At 49.5% G+C, this 20,286-nt stretch overlaps 1 protein-coding gene across 2 annotated transcripts in view; it reads left to right on the plus strand.

The window, feature by feature from the left end:
• The window catches only part of LOC146830020 (verrucotoxin subunit beta-like), a 182,893-nt gene that overhangs the window by 25,819 nt on the left and 136,788 nt on the right, over window positions 1-20,286 (plus strand). The window contains exons 2-3 of one of the 2 annotated variants that reach the window (XM_085604254.1): window positions 19,165-19,282; window positions 19,829-20,165. In XM_085604254.1, the coding sequence (XP_085460380.1) occupies window positions 19,871-20,165 (295 nt within the window). In that variant the 5' untranslated portion in view covers window positions 19,165-19,282; window positions 19,829-19,870. The remainder of the gene's footprint in view (window positions 1-19,164; window positions 19,283-19,828; window positions 20,166-20,286) is intronic. The other variant, XM_085604255.1, reaches the window with a different exon arrangement.

The raw sequence follows: 20,286 nt of genomic DNA on the forward strand, positions 1-20,286 counted from the left end.
CTGATCTTCAATTGGAATTCCATAGAGCATATTATCAAGCCCATTATCGCCGGTTTAGCGGCAATTTTCTGTCGCAAAAGCGGCGATAATTTTATCGCCTGGCTTGATAATATGCCCCTAAACGCCTTACATAAGCACCAGGGGGCATATTATTAAGAAACAGCGTTAAAATTATCGCCGCTTTAGCGGTAGAAAAATGCAGCTAAAGCAGCGATAATGGGCTTGATAATATGCCCTTGAGAATTCCAATAGAAGCCCATGTTCGGAGAAGAACGGCCGAGGGAATCAAAAGTAGGCGGAAGCAAGCATTCAGTGGTTGAGAATGAGGGAAAATGAAGTGACACATATTAATATGAGGACAAGAAGGGCTGGGCTATACAGAGTTGGATGACGGGGGGAGGATAATCTGTGGCGAGAGCGGCGAGGGTCAGAGGATGTCCGGAATGGGAGAGAGTGAGGAGATAAGATAAGGAAATAAGGGGCATATTAACAAGCCAGGCGATAAAATTATCGCCGCTTTAGCGGCAGAAAACTGCCGCTAAAACGGCGATAATGGGCTTGATAATATGCTCTAAGGAATTCCAATTGAAGCCCATGTTAGATGTCCTTCACATACCCGGCCCCCCGTAAGTTTCATTTTTAGCTATCTTCTCCCCCACCGGACCTCCCCCAGGGTCGAAGACACCTGCCCAGTGGCCCCCCATCCTGGTGCTCATCGAGATTCAAAGAGCCCATGTTGTGCTAGTCAGCCGCCAGACTACCATCCAGTCCATTATATTTTCTCCATTTCCCCCATATTCTACGGAACTTCCGGGGGCACCATCTCGCTTTGTATGTGACCCTTTCCGCCACCATATACATGTCCATCCCCCTCCTCCATTCTCCTTATTAAGGGGGTAACGACGCCCCCCCATGCGCGTGCTACATCTCTTTTCGCCACCACTATTGCCAATAGTGCAAAAATAAGTTGTGGGCGGCCCAAGTCAACATTGTTAGATATCCCCAGCAATACGAATTTAGGATCTAAAGGAAATGCTACCTCCAATACCTTACTCAGCTCTCCCCATACGCGTGTCCAATATGTGTGGATAACGGGGCAGTTTCAGATGATATGGTAGAAGTCCCCCTGCGGCTGTCTGCAACGCAGGCAATTTGGGTCACTGGCTCAGCCCATTCGGTGGAGTTGGACCCTGTCAAAATACACCCTGTGTAGTATCTTGTATTGAATGAGTCGGGAGGTAGGATTTAATCTTCACCTCCCTATGATGCATCAGGGCCGCCTCCCAATCCACTGTGTCCAACGTGCCCAGATTCTGCTTGCATGTTTCTCTCAGTTTCCCCAGTCTGTCTGGCATGTTATTGTTCAAGGTCCTGTACGTTAGAGAGTCTGCCTTGTTGGGTATCTGCTCTTGCAACAGACAACCATCTAGCGGGGCATATTCTGGCAGGGGAGAGGAGAGCAAGCTCTCGGCTATCCATTAAGCGTATTTAAAAATTTGGGTTGGGTGCAGCCCAAACTCCGTTGCCAAAGTCCTGAAGGGTTTGAGTTCCCCCTTTGTCACTACATCACCCAGAGTGGAGATTCTGATGTCATCCCAGCCTCTAAAGCCCTTAAGTTTGTGAAATTCCCTCAACCAGGTACACTTCAGATTGGTGTATGTTTAGTCGGTTTGCGTGTCCATCCCAGTACCTTAGTTGCCCTATCCCAGACCTCTAAGGTTATTTGCTTGGCCGGAAGTAGGCGTCTCCTACCTGGGCCCCAATATAAAAAATATAGGCAAGAATGGTGTGCCATGGTGTCCCTCTCTAATCTGTAGGTGGGGTGATCGGCCGGGACATGGAGCCATTCGCTTACCGGTGCCAGATACTCCGCCCAATAGTATGCCTCAATGTCCAGCAGGAATATCCCTCCATTACATGGTTCCACTGCAACGTACTCAGGGCGATCCCTGGTTGCTTCCCCAGCCAGAGCAGGGAGCGCATCTCTGCGTCTATCACCCGGAACGTCTGTCTGGGAAGGGGGAAATACTCATTTTGGAGGGCATACAGTAAGTGGGGCAATGTAATCATTTTAAACATCGCAGCTCGGCCAAGGATCGTAAGGGGGAGGGCTTTCCACTGCAAAGCGGCAGCTGCAAAATTCGTTATGACTCGCTGGATATTTCTTTGGTAGGAGAGATTTCTATCTGTGGTGAGGTAGATCCCCAGATACGTGAATCCCGTCTGCGTTACCTGGAGAGCTCCAGGGAGAGGAGGCCACGTCTCCTCAGCCCGCGGGCTATACAAGACCGATTTATGCCAGTTTATAGCAGAGCCCGAGAAGGAGCTATACCTGCCCAGGAGCTTGAACAATGCGGGGACTGTGACAGCCGGTTGGGTAATATATAACAGGATATCGTCCGCATAGAGCGAGATCTTTTTTCCCCCAAATCAGTCGGCGTAATTTGAAACCCCTGTATCTCCCTTATCTGTCGGACCTCACAGGCCACTATTTCGATTGTGAGGGCAAATAGTAGGGGGGACAAAGGGCAACCTGTTGGGTTCCCCTTCTAATGGGGAAGTCCTCAGATAATAGTCCATTCACTTTAACCCGGGCTCTGGGGTCCGCATATAGGAGTCCAACCCAATGTCTAAATTTGGGGCCAATGCCAAACTTGACCAAAGCCGCCTCTAAGAAGGTCCAGTGAACAGCTTCGAACACTTTTTCTGTGTCCAGGGAGAGGAACATGTGGGGATCATCACAGCCCTGCACCCCCATGAGCCAATTGTGGGTCCGCCGTAGGTTCTGTCTGGTTGTCCGGTCTGGTAGGAAGCCCGTCTGATCTCGATGTACCAGGCCTGAGATTACTTGGCATAGACGGAGGTCCAATACGGTCGTCAGGAGCTTAACTTCTATTTTAAGGAGGGAGATTGGGTGATAAGATGCGCAATCTTCGGGGGGCTTTCCCGGTTTATGGATGGGGATGATCGTGGTCATTCTAAGATCTAGAGGCAGAATACCATCTTGGGCCGCGTCTCTAAACAGTGCTAATAGGTGCACCGCCAGGAGGTCCGCCCTATAAAATTCAGCTGGGAGTCCATTCGAGCCTGGGGATTTCCCATGGCGCAGTTTAGTTATTGTGTAAGTTTGGTCACCGATATGTCTGCTTCAAGTCCCTCCCTATCATCATCCGCTAAGCTTGGGGTTTGAATAGTGTCTAGATATGCTAGGATCTTCTCCGGGGCACCCAGTTCCCTGGCCTCATAGAAATCCTTAAAATAGAAAGCAAATGTCCTAGTATTTGTGCGTCGCCCTTTTGCGTCTGCCGCCGTTGGTCCACTGTGCTTTTTATCCATCGGGCTTTCAATTCCTTACGGCTGAACCAAGCCAAGAGCTTACCAGATTTATCACCTACGTCGTATAACCCATGAAGGGTCGTCTGCGCCTGCGTTTTAGCCTCTTCCGTTGCTAGGGCTCTGTAGCGCTGTTGCGCGTCAGTCAAGAGTCGAAGGACCTGTGAGCCCTTTCCCGCAAGATAGCGTTGTTCTAGCACCAAAATGTGGGTTTCCAAAGTGGTGAGCTCCTCTTGTGCCTTCCGCTTCTCCCAAGCTATTCGGTTTTGGGCCCTATCGCGGAGCGCTGTCTTATAGGCTTCCCACACTATAACTCCCTATTGCACCGAGCCTACATTTTCTGCAAAATACACTGTTGTGTCCGCCCTGGTGACCCCGCAGCACCTCTGCGTTTTGCAGGTCCCAAGCCGTCAACCTCCACTTTCCATGTCCCTGCCCCTGGGCCTCCCCCCTGTACTAACCAACAGGGGGGAGTGATCAAAGATCCCACGTGTCAGGTACTCTGCCTCACAAACAGTACCACTGACCTTCTGCGGAAGAAAGACATGGTCCAATTGAGAGTGCACCTTGTGTGTGCCAGAATAGTATGAATAACTTCTGATGTCTGGATGGAGTTGCCGCCACACATCCATCAGACCCAGGGTGTCCATCAACCTGGCCAGTTGCGTAGTCGGGGAGTGGTCAGTACGGTTCCCTGAGCGGTCCATGGGGATGGACCTGACATCATTGAAGTCACCCCCTATAATGTGTAATGTACCCGGGGTATCCAATAAAATATCAGTCACCCCATGGAGAGTCCTGGCCTGTAACCTCGGAGGGGCATAGACCGAAACTATAGTGACCTTCCGTCTACCCCACGTCCCTGTCACTCCCACGTACTTACCCTGGGGGTCTGTCCATGTCCGCGTTACCTTGAAAGGGGGGGATGTTTTAAGCAGGATAGCCACCCCCGGGAGCCCGCTGTGTATCCCTCGTGTGCTAGGACTGTAAGCTCCCCTCGCCAGAAACCCACACTTTTTAGGTCTCGGCTCGAAGGCTGCGCTTGCGCAGTCTCGCTCCGAGATTTAATGTTTTGGAGTGGGGCTTTAATCCGCCCCTTTTTTTTTACCTCTTCTCCATTGGCTGGCCTCTTGAATGCTGGCCAGCCATTGGAGAAGAGGTTTGTCTCTCCGAACAGGCCCCGTCCTTTTCGGATTCGGGGCCGTGTTTTTTGCAACTTTTCTCATTATCTCCTCCAGCCAATGGCAAGAGGAGAGAAAAGAAAAACACGCCCCCGAATCCGGAAACGCCGCTGCCTTTCTCCAAGGCATTTCTGGCTGACCTCGGAGAAAGGCGGTGGTGTCGGGATTAGCGGAGCCCGTAGAGCCACTGCTGACACATTTTCTTTCAATCTTCTGCTGCAAAGTAAATCAAATCCCCCAGAGCGGAGTGGCGAGGGTTACGGGAGGGCGGCAGAGTTACCGGATGTGCATCTGTGAGGCAATGTGGGACATTCAGTTGGAAGGAGCGACGGACTACAGGAGGTTAGGGCTGGAGGACGAGACCAACCGTCTGCGTGGCTGGATAAGGAGGGATGTTGTTGGTCAAAGCTGAGGTACACTGACGGAGCTGTTTGTAGGCCCAACACACGAATAGCAGGGGAGTTGCAGGCCAAGGTTTACACCGCTCCGGCAGACTATAGGCCAGAATGTCACTATTGAAACAGAAAGGGGGGCAGCGGATCAGAAGTGGGGTGCAATGGCAGAGCTGTGTGAGGGTCCCAGAATTGGACTAGCAGGGGCCCGCCAAGGATAAAGGACACCTCTTAAATTAGAAATCCGCATTAACAAGCATTGGCAAAGCCAATAGGTCTCGCCAGAAAGTCTGCATTTCCCTTCCAATGTAACTGAATGAATATTTGCTGACTCTGAACTCTTCTTTTATATGTTGGAGAGTGCTGCTAACAGACGTGGCACAAAGATAAACTCTGAAATCTGTGTTTGGGTTGAATCTCTGGTAAACCCTATCAACCCTATCGGTTATGTGTAACTTCACCATCCATTGTTATTTAAAGTATCCCTGTTGGAGTTGCCTGTAAACGTTGTGAAATCCTCTGGTGTCCACATGGGCCCTGTTTGCGTGAATTCACAACTTCTCAAATAAATAAATTAGACACCTCTGTCTCACAGGCGCGTCTACCCCTACAATACTCCAGCACCGTGACTTTATTCATCGGCCTATCCGGCTGTGCAATGAGATCAGGGGTCGAAACGGGTGATAAAACTGAGAGATGAAGGAATACGGGTGACTCCACAGAGGTTGGGGATAGACAGAGGTGTCGGCTGGGTTTATAAGTGAGTGTGGTGGAATGTGGGGGGCTGTGCAGGGAGGTGTGCAGAGGACTGCACGGAAGGGATGCAGATACCTGAGCAGTGAGGTTATTGGGGCCGGTGATTGAGCAGGTAGAGTACAGATGTTCGTGGTTCAGATGACTGCACGGAGGCTAAAAGGGCAAGGTCACTCACAGGGAGGTGCACGGTGAGTGGGGAGGGAGTGCAGCCTCGCTACAGCCACCCCCATACCTCCACACTCCATCACCGACTCCCGCCTAGGCTCCACCCCCTGCAATTTGTGGCCATCGCCGCTCGTGCCCTGATCAGGGGACCTTGGGGGATCCGGGCTGATTTCCCATCAGCTATCGATCCGTGCTTGCCTTAAAAGCTTCCAGTCTGCAGACAGGAGGAATAGTCGAGGGCGCGTCACTGTGACGTCACGGCTCCCGCTCCCCATGTAATATCATTGCCACTCACGTCCCGGGAGGATCACCCCTTCTCCAGACTCCTCTACTACCAAGGTGGAAACTAAGAGGTGTGTGAGGTCACCAGAAGCCCATTCCTGCAGCTCACCATAACCGCTTCCGGGTCAGAGGGTGGGTGAGGAGAGGACACCGGTGACACAGATGGCTCGGGGGCGCCACTCATATTAATGCCGGATTTCCGGAAGCTCGGGCGTGTGTCGAGGCAGAGAATTAGAGTCACTTGCTACAAAAGCTTCCCCCGTCACTCTCTCTGGTGAGAGGGCGGGGAGGGACATGCAGGGGGCGTCACCACGGTCAGCGAACCAGGAGCCATCACTTTATTGTGCTCCTCACCATCACCCACACGCACCCCAGGAAGGTGCTGGGTGACAGGTTACATGCCAGAGTTCAGCAGACCGGTGTTCAGTGGGGGTCAGGTTTTCTGTTAGGATTGTTTCCATTTGCCCCTTTGGTTCTTCCCTCTTGAACATGGCACGCTGTTCCCATCAGTTTGTATGTGCGATGAATCAATCTTTGACCTTGTAGAAGCCCCAGCGCTTCAACCCAGGGGCCTCTCTCACCCTTAAGCTTTGTCCTCCTCGGTGAAGCTGTCATTGCCTTGATGTAAAATCTTCTAAAAATGGAAGGTACACACCCCATCCAAGAGGGTGTCCCGGGACTCGCAGCCATCTTAATGGATCCTACGGCCATGATATTTCCAAAACTTGTATCCCACGTGTTCCTGCATGGCAAGGCTGCCCTGTCCCATAGAGCAGATCCTCCCTTCAAGAGAGCGACACAGAGGTGGACGTAGAATTTAGATGAGCAACGGTACCCAGTGACGGAGGGAGAAGGCCCCCTTGCATCCCCCTGCCCTCCAGCTGACATGCTTCATGGGGGCCCAACTGAAAGGAAAGCGTCGGCACTCACAGTTTTGTGAAGTGAGTCAGTTTTGTGAAGTGAGAAACTCTGCCGCTCCCTTGAAAAGGCCTGGAAAAAAGACCCAACCACCAGCACCAAGGACGCCTTCAAAAGCGCCACCCGCACCCACCACCAACTGATCCGAAAAGCCAAGAAAACAGCTTTCAAGGATCGACTTGACAACAACGCCCACAACAGCAAGGAACTTTTCAACATCGTCAAGGAATTTTCCAATCCCTCGGCCAACTCCAACGACATCACCCCCTCTCAAACCCTCTGCGACTCCCTAGCCTCTTTTTTCCACAACAAGATTGCAGACATCCACAACAGCTTTGACAACCAACCCGGAAACCAACCCACCCTACCATCTGCTGACCACCTTCCCCCCGTGAACACCCTTAACGCTTGGAACCCAATCTCCACTGAGGACACCATCCGCCTGATGAATTCCATCCACTCAGGATCCCCCACAGACCCATGCCCTCACCACATCTTCAACAAAGCAGACTCCGTCATAGCACCGCACCTCCGAGACGTCATCAACTGCTCCTTCAACTCCGCTACCTTCCCAGAAGACTGGAAACACGCCGAACTCACTGCCCTTCTGAAAAAACCAACAGCGGACCCCACCGAACTCAAAAATTACCGCCCCATCTCGCTTCTTCCATTCCCAACCAAAGTCATCGAGAAAGCCGTCAACAACCAGCTCGCCGCTTTCCTCGAAGCCAACAAATCCCTCGACTCCTCACAGTCCGGCTTCCGAGCCAAACACAGCACTGAGACCGCCCTCATCGCAGCAACAGACGACATTCGAACTCTACTGGACAACGGAGACACAGTCGCCCTCATCCTCCTCGACCTCTCTGCAGCATTCGATACAGTCTGCCACAGCACCCTTCTACAACGCCTCAATAACATCGGAATCCAAGGAAAAGCACTTGAATGGATCACCTCGTTCCTCACCGGAAGAACCCAGAGAGTCCGCCTTCCTCCATTCAAGTCCGAGGCCTCTGAAGTCATCTGCGGCGTCCCTCAAGGATCCTCACTCAGTCCCACTCTCTTCAACGTATACATGAGCTCCCTCGCAGCCATCGCACGCCGACACAACCTCAACATCATCTCCTACGAGGACGACACTCAACTAATCCTTTCTCTCACCAATGACCCTAGCACCGCCAAAACTAACCTACACGAAGGAATGAAAGAAGTTGCCGAATGGATGAAACAAAGCCGTCTGAAACTGAACTCAGACAAAACTGAAGTCCTCATCTTAGGTACATCCCCCTCTGCATGGGACGATTCCTGGTGGCCTGAAGCCCTCGGAAAAGCACCCATCCCGACAGACCACGCACGGAACCTAGGCGTCATCCTGGATTCTTCACTCTCAATGAACAGACAAGTCAGCGCCGTATCCTCTTCCTGCTTCAACATTCTTCGCATGCTCAGAAAAACATTTCGCTGGATCCCCCTCGAAACAAGGAAAACAGTTACCCACGCTCTAGTCACGAGCCGACTGGACTACGGAAACACCCTCTACGCGGGTACTACCGCAAAGCTCCAGAAGAAACTCCAACGAATCCAAAACGCATCAGCCAGGCTCATATTAGACATCCCTCGCAACGAACACATCTCTGATCACCTTAAAGACCTCCACTGGCTACCCGTCAATAAGAGGATCACCTTCCGACTGCTTACCCACGCACACAAATCACTCTACGACATCGGACCAGATTGCCTCAACTCTCGACTGTCCTTCTACACCCCCTCCCGCCAACTACGATCTTCCAGCCAAGCCCTCGCCACTATACCTCGCATCAACAAGACCACCATGGGAGGCAGATCCTTTGCATACCTGGCTGCTAAAACATGGAACTCACTCCCCGCCTACCTTCGCCTCACCCAGAACCACCTAGCGTTCAGAAAGCAGCTTAAAACGTGGATATTTGACAAATAATCCTCCTCCCCTTCCTAAGCGCCTTGAAACCCTCTGGGTACGTAGTGCGCTATACAAATTTTATGACTTGACTTGACTTGACATGGGTATTATGTGCACTCCAGGACTGAACTGACCCCGACTGAAAATTACCTATTCTGGACCCTTTCTCTGCTGTGCTAAGTATGTATGTCAGATAACGTGTAGACTCGAGGAATGCTGTTATATGCCCCCACATTTTAGACAGTCTCCATAACTTCTCAGCCATTAGGAGAAAAAAGTGACAGCTACCAGCAACCCTTCCCATGTTCCAGATCCAGCAGTCCACGCAGGCGCAGTCTTCATTCACTACTAACAATGACTCACTTATTGAGAGATTGCTTTTCAGCTATTATCGTTTCCATTGTTTCCTTAAATACAATGAAACAAGGCCAGAAAGTCCTTAAACATTACTCATATCCTCTTATAGATGCCATTTAAAGTCCATACTATGTTTTTTTTGTTTTTTTTAAATTAATCTTTCAATTAGGCAATTGTATTGTGCTAAACAACAATGCTCTCAAATAACACTCTAAGAGACACTTCACCATCATCTTTAGAAAAGTCTCAACATCTCATTCCAACTGCTGAGTGCCCGCATGGCATTTCCTCTTGCCTTTCCTGAACCAGTACTCAAGGGCAGGCTTTATGCTTCTAACTGAGGCAGACATGCAGGATCAACACTACACTCCTACCAGGAGTGGCTCCTTTGAAGAGGAAAGGCTGTGGGCCATGGAAACTCAACTGCCCCAAGTATCCGCCTTTGACTGGTGATTCCAGGGTCCAAGAACACTGAGAGGCCTACTTTGCAATGAAAAAGGTGTATTGTGCTGCAATGTTTCCAGCTTTCATTGAAGCAGACTTTCAAGGCACATATGCAGAGGAATGTGACTCTGCAAGATATTGACACTACTCTGCTCCCCATAAAATCATCTCCAAGCTGCCTTGCTAGTTATACACGTCACATCTCTTTCAAAGAAGTACAGTAGCCCTGCGCACTCCGCCCAACATCAAGATACACGGTAGAAGCAGTTCTAGATTCGAGCAGTTACTAACAGTGGCATGAGCCGTGAATCAAGCGCCGCCTATCAACATTTAGAGGATGTATTAGTGACCCTATAATGTCATATTAACATACCCACCAATGCAGGGTGTATTAATTGGTTTGAAACACAAGGCTATGATTGGGGTACTCTTTTTTAACACTAAGGTGGATTATGAACATAACATGCATGTTCGAATCAGTTATGGTAGGTCTTGAGTTATTTTCCCATAAAGGAAGTCAGGTGAAAATTGATTAAAGCTTATTTTGCCTTGAAGACTGTTAGAGAAAAGGTTTACTATAGAGCTGTGGTTGCCACCACTGTGGCCTCTTGGCATGAGAAACACAATTTCAACTAAATGGTATAGATGCAAACAGCCATCATATGCTGAAAAAAACGAAAGTTTTTAATTCAAGTCTAAACGACAAATGATCTTTTAGAGCCCTCATTTGATGAGGGAGTGACTTCCATATGGACGTGGCCACCGCCGAAAGGCATACTCTCAGGACCTAGGGGTAACTAGAGTTTTTTTCCACCAGCTGCCTCAGTCTGATGAGGAAGCAGTGAGTTAGATTAGAAGAAAAGGCTTTAACAATGAAAAGCCACTGAATCATGGCTGCCGCCTTAAAGTCTTTTCTAACATTTATCAGCAGCGCGTGCATCCTACACAGGGCAGGAGACACAGGGTCTTTCCACCTCAAACGCATACGCAGACCTGCTGATGCTATTTAGAGTCTTTGTAACTTGTCGAGTAGAAATTTTGGGCTACCCAAAGAAATGTTGTTAGAAAAATCTAGCCTTGACATTTCTATCGCCAGGATAGACTGAATTTGTTAAAGGAGACTTTAAAAAATCAGATTTCCACTTGTGGTGAAAAAAATCAATGTCAGCACAAAAAATATTTTACGCTTGCTCGTCATGGGTCAGCGAAGCATAATTGTTGACTAGCAGGTTCTAATCTTTGCTTACATGAAAAAGAGAGGAATCCAAATCCTGGGACCACTGAGAAGCTGGACTCTAACCAGCAAGATCTGTACTAGGCAAGTATCCAAGATGAGTCCCGTATTACGATTAAATCTCCCTCAGGTCAGCATCACCGGACGGGTTCTCGCCGCAAAGATTAAGGTGTGATTCCAGTACAGTCATAGTAGCACCAAGCTATACCAGCTATGTGTGTGGGTGTATGTGTGTGCCTCTGTGTGTGTTGCTCTGTGTGGGTGGCTTTTTTTGTAGGTGGCTCTATGCGTGGGTGGCTCTGTCTGTGTGTGGGTGGCTCTGTGTCGGTGGCTCTATTTGTGTGTGGGTTGCTCTATGTGAATAGCTCTGTGTAGGTGGCTCTGTGTGGGTGGCTCTGTGTTTGTGGCTCTGTGTGTGGATGCAAATGCAATAGGTCTCACATTTGAGATAGATTAAGCTATTGACATTGTAAATAACAATGGCATTTCTTTAAATGTTTTAAAAATAAGAACATGGAATGAAATGGAATGGAAGGTACATTTGTATAGCGCATCTATCACTCCAGGGAGCATCTTGGCGCTAGGAGTCAACATAGATGGATCATGTTGGCTTACTGATGTTGTTCGAGGGGTCCTGTGCATATTATACTAGGGCTTTGTATGCAGTATCTGTAAGGGAGAAGATCCAAGTCTTCAGGGCCTTCCTGAAGAGTTTTTCTGTTGAAATTTGCAGCAGCTGTGGTGGCAGTTCGTTCCACACCCTTGAACCAATGACAGCCAGGGATTTCCCACCCTCACTGGAGAGTCTGAATTTAGGGGTCACTAGGAGGTTTTGATTAGAGGACCTTAGGCTGCGGGCAGGATGATAGCGCCTAAAACCGTTCGACAAATACCTGGGTCCTTGTAAGTGAAAGGCTCTAAAAGTGATAACCAGAATTTTGAATAGGATACGCTTATGTATTGGTAACTAGTGAAGTGTAGTGAGGGCTGCCGAGGCCGATGACTTTCTGGCCCAGCCAAGGACCAGACGGGCGGTTGCATGCTGGACATAAACAAAAATAATGTCATGAGCAGTGCCAATAGCTCTAACTTTAACAATGCCGAGACCATTGCATTGTAAATGCTTGTTACCCTTAAGGTGGGTCTCCTGCAATAGGATCACGTCTGGGTGGACCCGTTTTATGTATGAGAACACCAACCCTCTCTTGATTTTATCCCCCAGGCCATTCACATTCCAGGTGAGTATCCTGTAGGGGTCAGTCTCCATCCCATCCGCAGGGAGTCTATGGTCAATCAGTTGGCCCATAGACATGAGCGGTCAAGGTATGTCTCGAGTGGGGGCAGCAGGTGAGTGCGCGCATCGTAGTGACCGTGTGACCGCTGTGCAAAACAAACATAATAAACCCAACAACAGAACTGTTGTAACCCCCCAACCCCCACCCTGCCCAACCTCCCCCCTCCCCAATGTCTCATCCCCCGCCAGTCGCTGGGGAATGAGCCCAAGGGTGGTGGAAGGCTATCGCCCTCCCAATCCCAACTTACACCACAAGTTCCAACTCTCGCAGCAGGCCCAAAGTCTTTTGTAAAGAAAAAGGAACAGAAACAAAGGAAAAGAAAGAACAAAGGAAAGCGCCTGAAGAGAAGGGACTGCCGAGAGCCCAAGTATATAGCCACTCAAAGTCTATTGCCTACTGCTCCGTGAGTGTCTTCTAGTTCTCCGCAGGCTTCGGCAGATGGAGCAAAGGAAAATAGAGAGAGAAAGAAGAAAGAGAAGGTGTGGGTGTCCAGCTTGCATGCTCCAAAATTTCAGTCCATGTCCACGGCCAACCTCGCAGGACCCTGTTCACGAATGTGAATCCGGCGTATCTCCTTGGGAAGTCGTAGCATGGCCGGTGCGTCCTGTTTCATCGCCAGTATTCCAGCTGCCAAGGGGTGCATAGAGGGACCCTCAGCCTCCTCCTCTCCAGAGGAAGAGTCCCTAGTTTCATTCTCCCTGTCTGGTCAAGGATGATCGGGAAGGTGGAGTCCGCGGGAGCCCGCTGAGAGTCGAGAGCATAAAGGAACATCCACTGCGCCTTCTGAGTCTGCCAGTTTCTTTTGGAGCATATGGAGTCACCTCCAGAAGCCGATCCCTGCGGGCCTGTCAGGGTCTTGGGGATCTTTGTGGGCCCGGAGACCACCTGACGTCCCCCACTGAGGACGCATTGCTGCGTGTTGGTACCTCTTGTTGTTCCAGTGTGGGTCGTTCTTCCAACCAGTGCCACGCCTCTTCTGGCGTCTGAAAGAAATGGGATTTGCCCATGAACAGCACTTTCAGCTTTGCGGGAAAGAGTAGCATATATTGAATCTTATGATCTTGCAATTTGGCTTTTACGGAGTCGAAAGTGCGTCTCTTTCTGCACCTCCCTGCTGTAATTGGGGAAAATCATTATGCGTGTGTTCTCATGCCGGATCTCCCCAAGCTTTCTGGCTTCCCTGAGGATCATATCTCTGTCCAGAAAGTTGAAAAAACGGGCTATTACTGGTCTCGGCTGCGCTCCTGCAGGTGGTCGGGCCATCAACGTCCTGTGGGCCCTTTCTATAACAAAGCAGGTGGAGAATTTGTCTTTTGGGAAGGAGCCATGAATGAAGGAACTTGAGCATGTTCCTTCCCTCACTTCCCTCTCTAAAGCACACAAAGCGGAGGTTATTGCGGCGTGCTCTATTTTCCGCATCCTCCACCCGCCATAGTAGGTCTTTATGGGATGATTGCAGTTCCGTCATTCCTTTACGTAGGTCTTGTAGCGAATCTTCTGCTTCTCCCAGCCTAGTCTCTGACTCTGTGACACTATCCACCAAATTCCTCATGTCCAGTCGCAGGAGCGTCACCTCCGTGCCCACTGCACCTATTTTCCCCTTTAGTGCCGCTCTGGATGTGTGAATCGCCTGAAGGAGGGTGTCTGTGTCTGAGCGGGCGGTCGAACGTTCCTCAGGAGGGGGGGTGATGACCTTTGTGTACGGGTCCATCATGCCCTGTCACGGCGGTTTCGGTTCTTTATCTCTGCCCATAGCGGTCGATGTTGGGCAGAGGTATGCAAGGGTTGCTCTTATTTAAAGTTATAGCTCCAGGAAAGTGCGCATCTCAGTCAGGTAGGCACACCCCATAGAGAGCACCTTGCGTCTATCGCTGGACACGCCCGGCTCCGCAAGGACCACCACCACAGGTACCTCTCAAAACAAACCTGTGTATATGTAGTAAGCACCCCAAATCATGCCCCGTCAAGTGATGCCTCCTGTGGGCCTCCAAAGCCCAAGCTCCAAGCGGAGGGTCACCTCCAGCCTCGCTCTCCTCAGTGAATGTCGATCCACTCCCAACATAGAAAGAGCGGCCTCCCCCGTTGCCCCACACTTTAAGGAGCTGCCAGCCCCTCTGGGACACTCGCCACCAGGCCGCCGGATCACGCAGGTTGAGGGCCGCCAGTCATCTCTCACTGTCTCGCCTCACTGCTGGTGGGAGGGAGGAAGAGAAGGGGGAGAACGGGGGGGCGAGACCCACTGCTCCGGTGTCTCCCTCCAGGTCTCACAGCACCGCCCAGGTCATCCGCTCGCCAACCGCCGCTCCTCACCGGCGTATTCCGCTTGCCGGTCCGCGGGGGTCAACGCTCCCTCAGAGTTCGCTCTCTCAGTTGGCCCCGCTCACACAGCCTCTGGGACCTTCACAATAACTGCCCGGGGCGGCCGTGCCGGTCCAACGTACGAGGCACCTCCTCCCCAAGGCAGTCCCCTCCGGTTCCATGCCACCTCTTCTTGACGCGGGCTCACCAGGGTACCAGCATTCCCCACCGTCCATCGTCCTCCGCAGTCTCAGCGTGCCAGAGCCCAGCCGCTCGCAGACACACTCCCGGAGGGAGGCCCACTCGTCAACGGCACCCCGCGCCTTCAGGATCTGTTCTCGGGGACCCCACACCGCTCAGGCAGTCCCCGGATAGGGACGAGAAAGCAGCACACCTCGCTGACGCCTGTCCCCTGCAGATCACGGCGCGGTCCCGCTCTGCCGAGTCCTTCCGCAGCCGATTCAGTTCCTCCTCGGCGCCATCTTAGGGTGCGATCTCAGGACGATATTTAGCCCGTAGATATCTTTCAGGGCATCCTCCTCCATTTCTACCAGCTCCGGAGTTCGTCTTAGTCCCCAGATGAGAAAAGCTGGTGTTCTCTGGGTCTGCTGGTCGCCAGAATCTATGTTGGATAAGTCTTTCGGCCGGAGCTCGGCGAAAGCACGCCTTACTCGGCCATGCTGCTGGCCACGCCACGCCCCTCTCATGCCAGTGTTGATGTGATATGCACCCAGATGGCTACCTTAGAGGTTGCAAAAAGTCAAAAGCCTGGCGCACACCCTTCATTTTAAATCTTGAAGTTTCAGTCATTATTTTATCCAAGTTCGGCGTGCATGCACCCGTGACGGTGCTCCATTCCTTTAGCACTTCAGAAAAATGACAAAATGGTGACTCGCACATGCGAAACACAAACGGGTTGCACAGCCTTCTACCTTAGAGGTTGCCCACCTGGTAGCCCCAGCCTTTTCTGTGCTCTGGCTGGGAGCCTGCAGCTGCCACCACCAAGACAGTGATCTGACCCCCTGCTAGGAGGTATGACCATTCCCAGGAGTCGGAAACAATGGCCTGGATGGGAAGGAGGGGGCACCTCCCTCCCTGACAGGATGGCTAGTGAAGTGGCACATCAAGGCGTTGAGCTTCAGATCATTCGCAGCCTCTGATATGCATCTATGCTTCTCAGGCCCCAGGGACATTTGCACTTGGGCAGGTGAGATAATTATGTGGTCAAGCGGTGCATTCCCCTAGAAGTCTAGCCACACCTCTAGGGTGGACTACCTGGTGTGTACAGCTGAGGACGACTACTGCTATTTTTAAAAGGGTAGAATAGTGGGTTCTGGTTAGAAAAGATGACCCACATCCCTGGGGGGGGGGGGATTAGCTGCTGGGGCTAGTATCCCATTGGTCACTTGCACCAACAACCCTGTCGCCCCTAAATCTAGGATTCAAGGGACACCCCTGACACCAGAACCTCAGTTCTGATTTGACTTGCAACAAGAACAAAAGAAGAGGCCCATTTCTACGACTACAGGATCTGCACACAGCAAGGGCCAGATACTCTGCACCTGAAGCAACCTTCACTGTGACTCGTCCCGGGCCAAAGACTGGTTCTCCTGACAGAGGGACCACTCTGAGAACCAAAGGCAACTCCAGACTCTCTTAGACTAGTGGCACTAGTCCCCTGTAGTGTACAGGCAAAAACAATGTCCCCGAGCCAAAGAATCACTGGCTATCAGGCCCTCCAAGAAATCACTCAGTAGTTGAGGGTTCAGTGCATTGAAGGGAACTTAGTCCCGACCTTCAGAACGTTCCAGGTTGCTACTGTGGTCTCACGAACCTCAGGACGTTGAAACGACTTTCTGCTGACCTTACCGCTGTCAAAGCTTGTTGGTGGCCAGTCCGACAAACACCAACTTTACTCAACACAGCACCTCGAGGGAACTCTGCATCACCTTCATTCGATGCCAGCAGTTACTTTGTTGTTGACGTTTTGCACCCGTTTTCTCACCAGCACTGTGCAAGTGGTAAAACCAGCTCCCCTGCAAATTCCCCTTCAGCACATCGGACAGCCAGGACATCTTTGCACCTGGGCTTCTCGGGCCAGGTAAAATTGAAATCCACATCACCTAAACCCTCCTTAGGTTCTGCACTACTCAACCTGCAACCAAATGATTGCCACTAGTGCTTTTTCGCATTTACAGCAATGCTAAAGTTCTGCAGTTGTGAATTTATGTGATTTATTTTTCCTTCTAAAATCCGTAACTCCAGTTATATGTATCTAAATGTGTTCCATTTGGTGTCTAACTTAATATAAAAATATGCTTTATTTATATAAATTGGTGTTGGATTTCTGTCTAGTCATGACCTATACTTATCGTCCATACTGGCACTCTGAAATGCTTAAAACATTTGGTCCTGGTAGTGTGGCTCTTTGCCACACTACCAGGACTGAGCTAAGGATGTACTATTGTGAATCTGTTGGAAAGTAGATTATTGGTAGTTGTAAGTATACACCTACCAGTAGAAATAAGGCCACCAACACGGTCTAGGTTCCAGTAAAGGTCTCAATAAATTAGCCCCTTGCTCATTCCTTGGTAGCTGACAACGAGCAGTCAGGCCTAACGTAGGAGACTGGACTCTAAAGCATTTAAAAACACCAATACATCAAATAAGTAAGACACAACACACAATAAAAATCCCACACCAATTTATAGAAATAGGAAATATTTCTATGAACAAATAGACACCAAAACGACAAAGATCCAATGCAGGGAACCAAAGATATGAATTTTTAAAGATTAACCACTTTATAGTGTTTAAAAACCTATAGCGCCACTCTGGTATATGTGGTTGCGCTTGACTGGGACAAAGTCAAAGTATGAGGCTGACAACGATGAAGCCCTGATTAGGTACACTAAGCAGGAGGCCCCGGTCAAAACTTTACCTTCACACTTAGGAAGAAAAAGGTCCAGAGACTTTCTAAGTCGCTCGAGCCTCCACAGCAGCCCGACTTTGCTGAGAATCTGCCGGCTTGACATTCTGCAAGGCCCCTGCCAAATCCTGGAAGTCTGGAGCTCCTGAGATTTCAGCAGGATGAAACTGAAATCCTGGCCTGGTCGCGGCTGAAGGTAGTGGCCTTGACTCTCGAGGTCGCGTCGGTCACCTCATGCAACTTTTTCACAAAAGTTCTCCAAACTTCAGTAGGTGCTTCTTGAAGGTCTCCTTGCAGGCTCAAAGTGTCCAAAACACCAATCGAAGGGTCTGTAATCTCCTAGACAGTACCTGGGATGTCTGGACTACGATCCAAAAGCTGGATTCTGACTTACTGAAGAGAACGTTCTATAACTTCTCTTCTGTACTAGTGCTGATAAATCAAACCGTGACAAGTTATTGCATTTATCAATACCAAACTTTTAAGTCCTTTATTGATATTTTTCTCCTTCCCTAGCAATAGTTATACCTAAATAAAATATTGCAATGTTAGCCTATGGAGCTAAGTATCTACAATGGGGGGAAATGAAATGGGCAGGTTCTCCCTCACTAGGGCGTTTAAAACATCCTTTATAAGATCCCTGGTAATAGTTACATGGCCTCCACCCCTGGGACACCTAGAGGAGACCCATGGGGTTCCTAATATGTAAGAATAGGGTTGATTATCACTTTTAAATTTACCTTTAAAGACAGTCTGCAAAGCCAGTCTGCCTTTAAAATGACTGCAGGCACACAGCAGCGCACATGCAAGTACATGAAATCTGCTGGGCCTCTAAGCCTCCATGCCCTATTATATACTAGGGACTTGTAGGTGAACCAATCAACTGCCCCCTCTCCCTGGCCTTATTGTCTACTAGGGACCTATAGGGTCCATCATTGCCAATTGTAGGTGTACCCTGTTACAGACCCTCAACATAGCACTGGGCCTGATTAGCAGAGCCCAGGTGACAGTCAGAATCAGTTAGCACCAGTGTCATTCAGCAACAATTGGAGGCCAACAGGGCAAAAGGATGACTTTCTAACAGAGTCAAAGGACCATCTTTGGGGTATTGTGAGAGAATTACATAGTGAAGCCTAATTAGCATCACTGCATAATACGCCACTTTCCTGCATTAAAGTTCAGCAGTATGGAATTGCACTGATTATTTGATTTCTTCTACAATCCATAACTCCAGTTATATGTATCAGATTTTTGTGTCTAAATTATTTTAAAAAGCTACTTCATGTTTATAAATTGGTGCTGGGTTTCCTTCGAGTCACGTCCATTATTTGTTGTCCATGTTGGTCCTCTGAAATGCGCAACACATGTTGCTTTAGTAAAGCCTGACTGCTCTTTGCCACACTACCAGGACTGAGCTAAGGATTTATTATTGTGAATCCAAGGACCATCCTTGGGGTATTGTGAGAGTATGACATAGTGCAGGCTAATCAGCATCACTGCATAATACTCCACTTCCCTACAGAAATTATTTTAGTACTGTCCAAATCAGCATGACCACCAGGCAAAGCCAGATCGTAGGTTTGAATATGTGCAATAAAAGGGGATTAGATGAATCCATGTGTGTGTCTTTATGTATTTTAGCCGGATCTCTGTTGGATGATGGCAGCTGAAGCTTCTTCCGTCATTAAATTAGCCGCACTTGGCCGGCCCCTTCAGCTTGGGATGCTGTACGACTGCCGCAATGATGCCATGATTCCAGGTAAAGCAAAGTGTGACACCATTTGGGTTTAAGAAAATGAGGATCAAGCCTTTGGGGGGTGGTGAAGAGAGAGAGTCATTCTTTATCATTCACTTTGTCTTTCTCACTCTTTAGTCCTCACTCTTTCAAGACATAAATCAACAGAATGAAATTGAAGTCTTACTGAGGCTAACACTAGTCATTTTTTTACATATTTTCATGGTGACTTAGACATGTTTTGACAGGCTCCAAATAAATGTGTTAGGAGAATATCTTGAAAGCAGACCCCCCCCCCTTACCTTAGGGTACTGCGAAGCTGAGGAATAGCTGGATGTTCGCTGCTGCAGATATAAACTTCTTGGGAATAAAAAAAAATAGGTTCTTCTATTTCGGTGAAATTTTAAATTGTATTTGCCTTAGTGTTGAATTGAAGTACCCCCACACTTTAGATGATAAAAACAATATATCTTTGTTATAGAGTTACATTACTGTTCTTTCAATACAATGTTGTGTTGAGAGTCGCGTGCTTTCATGCAACTCGTAATTTCTCCTTTATGTCTTCACTAGCATTCCAGAGCGCTGCTTTCTAATCATGAAGATTCTTTCCCAATGTCACTCTGGACGTTGGATGCTTCACGGCTGGACGGCTTCGGTCGTGGGTGCAATACTCCTGCAATAAACCACGCTTTCGACATTATATCCTTTGTCGAGTATTTAATAACTTGGCGACGAGCGGGAATCTTCTCCGCACCCACCGCCAAAAGTCTACTCATGAAGGAGGGAGCTCTGGATCTGATCGTCCCTGAGCAGCCGATCGCCCCTGACCAGCCTGCTCCCTATCAGAAGAATCGACCCCTGCTCTCCATCAGCTTAAGTGACTTCCCCATCTTTACTTCAACACAAGGTCGTATTAACCTCATTTTCACCACTTTGTACCTTTGTGACAGTTGGCACACAGCCGGGTCCTCGTGCTTTACTGCGCGCTCCTCTCTCATCACGTCACAGTGACTGCTCAGCACTTTGAA

The sequence above is a fragment of the Triturus cristatus genome, chromosome 5_1 (genome assembly GCF_964204655.1).
Source record: "Triturus cristatus chromosome 5_1, aTriCri1.1, whole genome shotgun sequence".
In the NCBI taxonomy this organism is placed as follows: domain Eukaryota; kingdom Metazoa; phylum Chordata; class Amphibia; order Caudata; family Salamandridae; genus Triturus; species Triturus cristatus.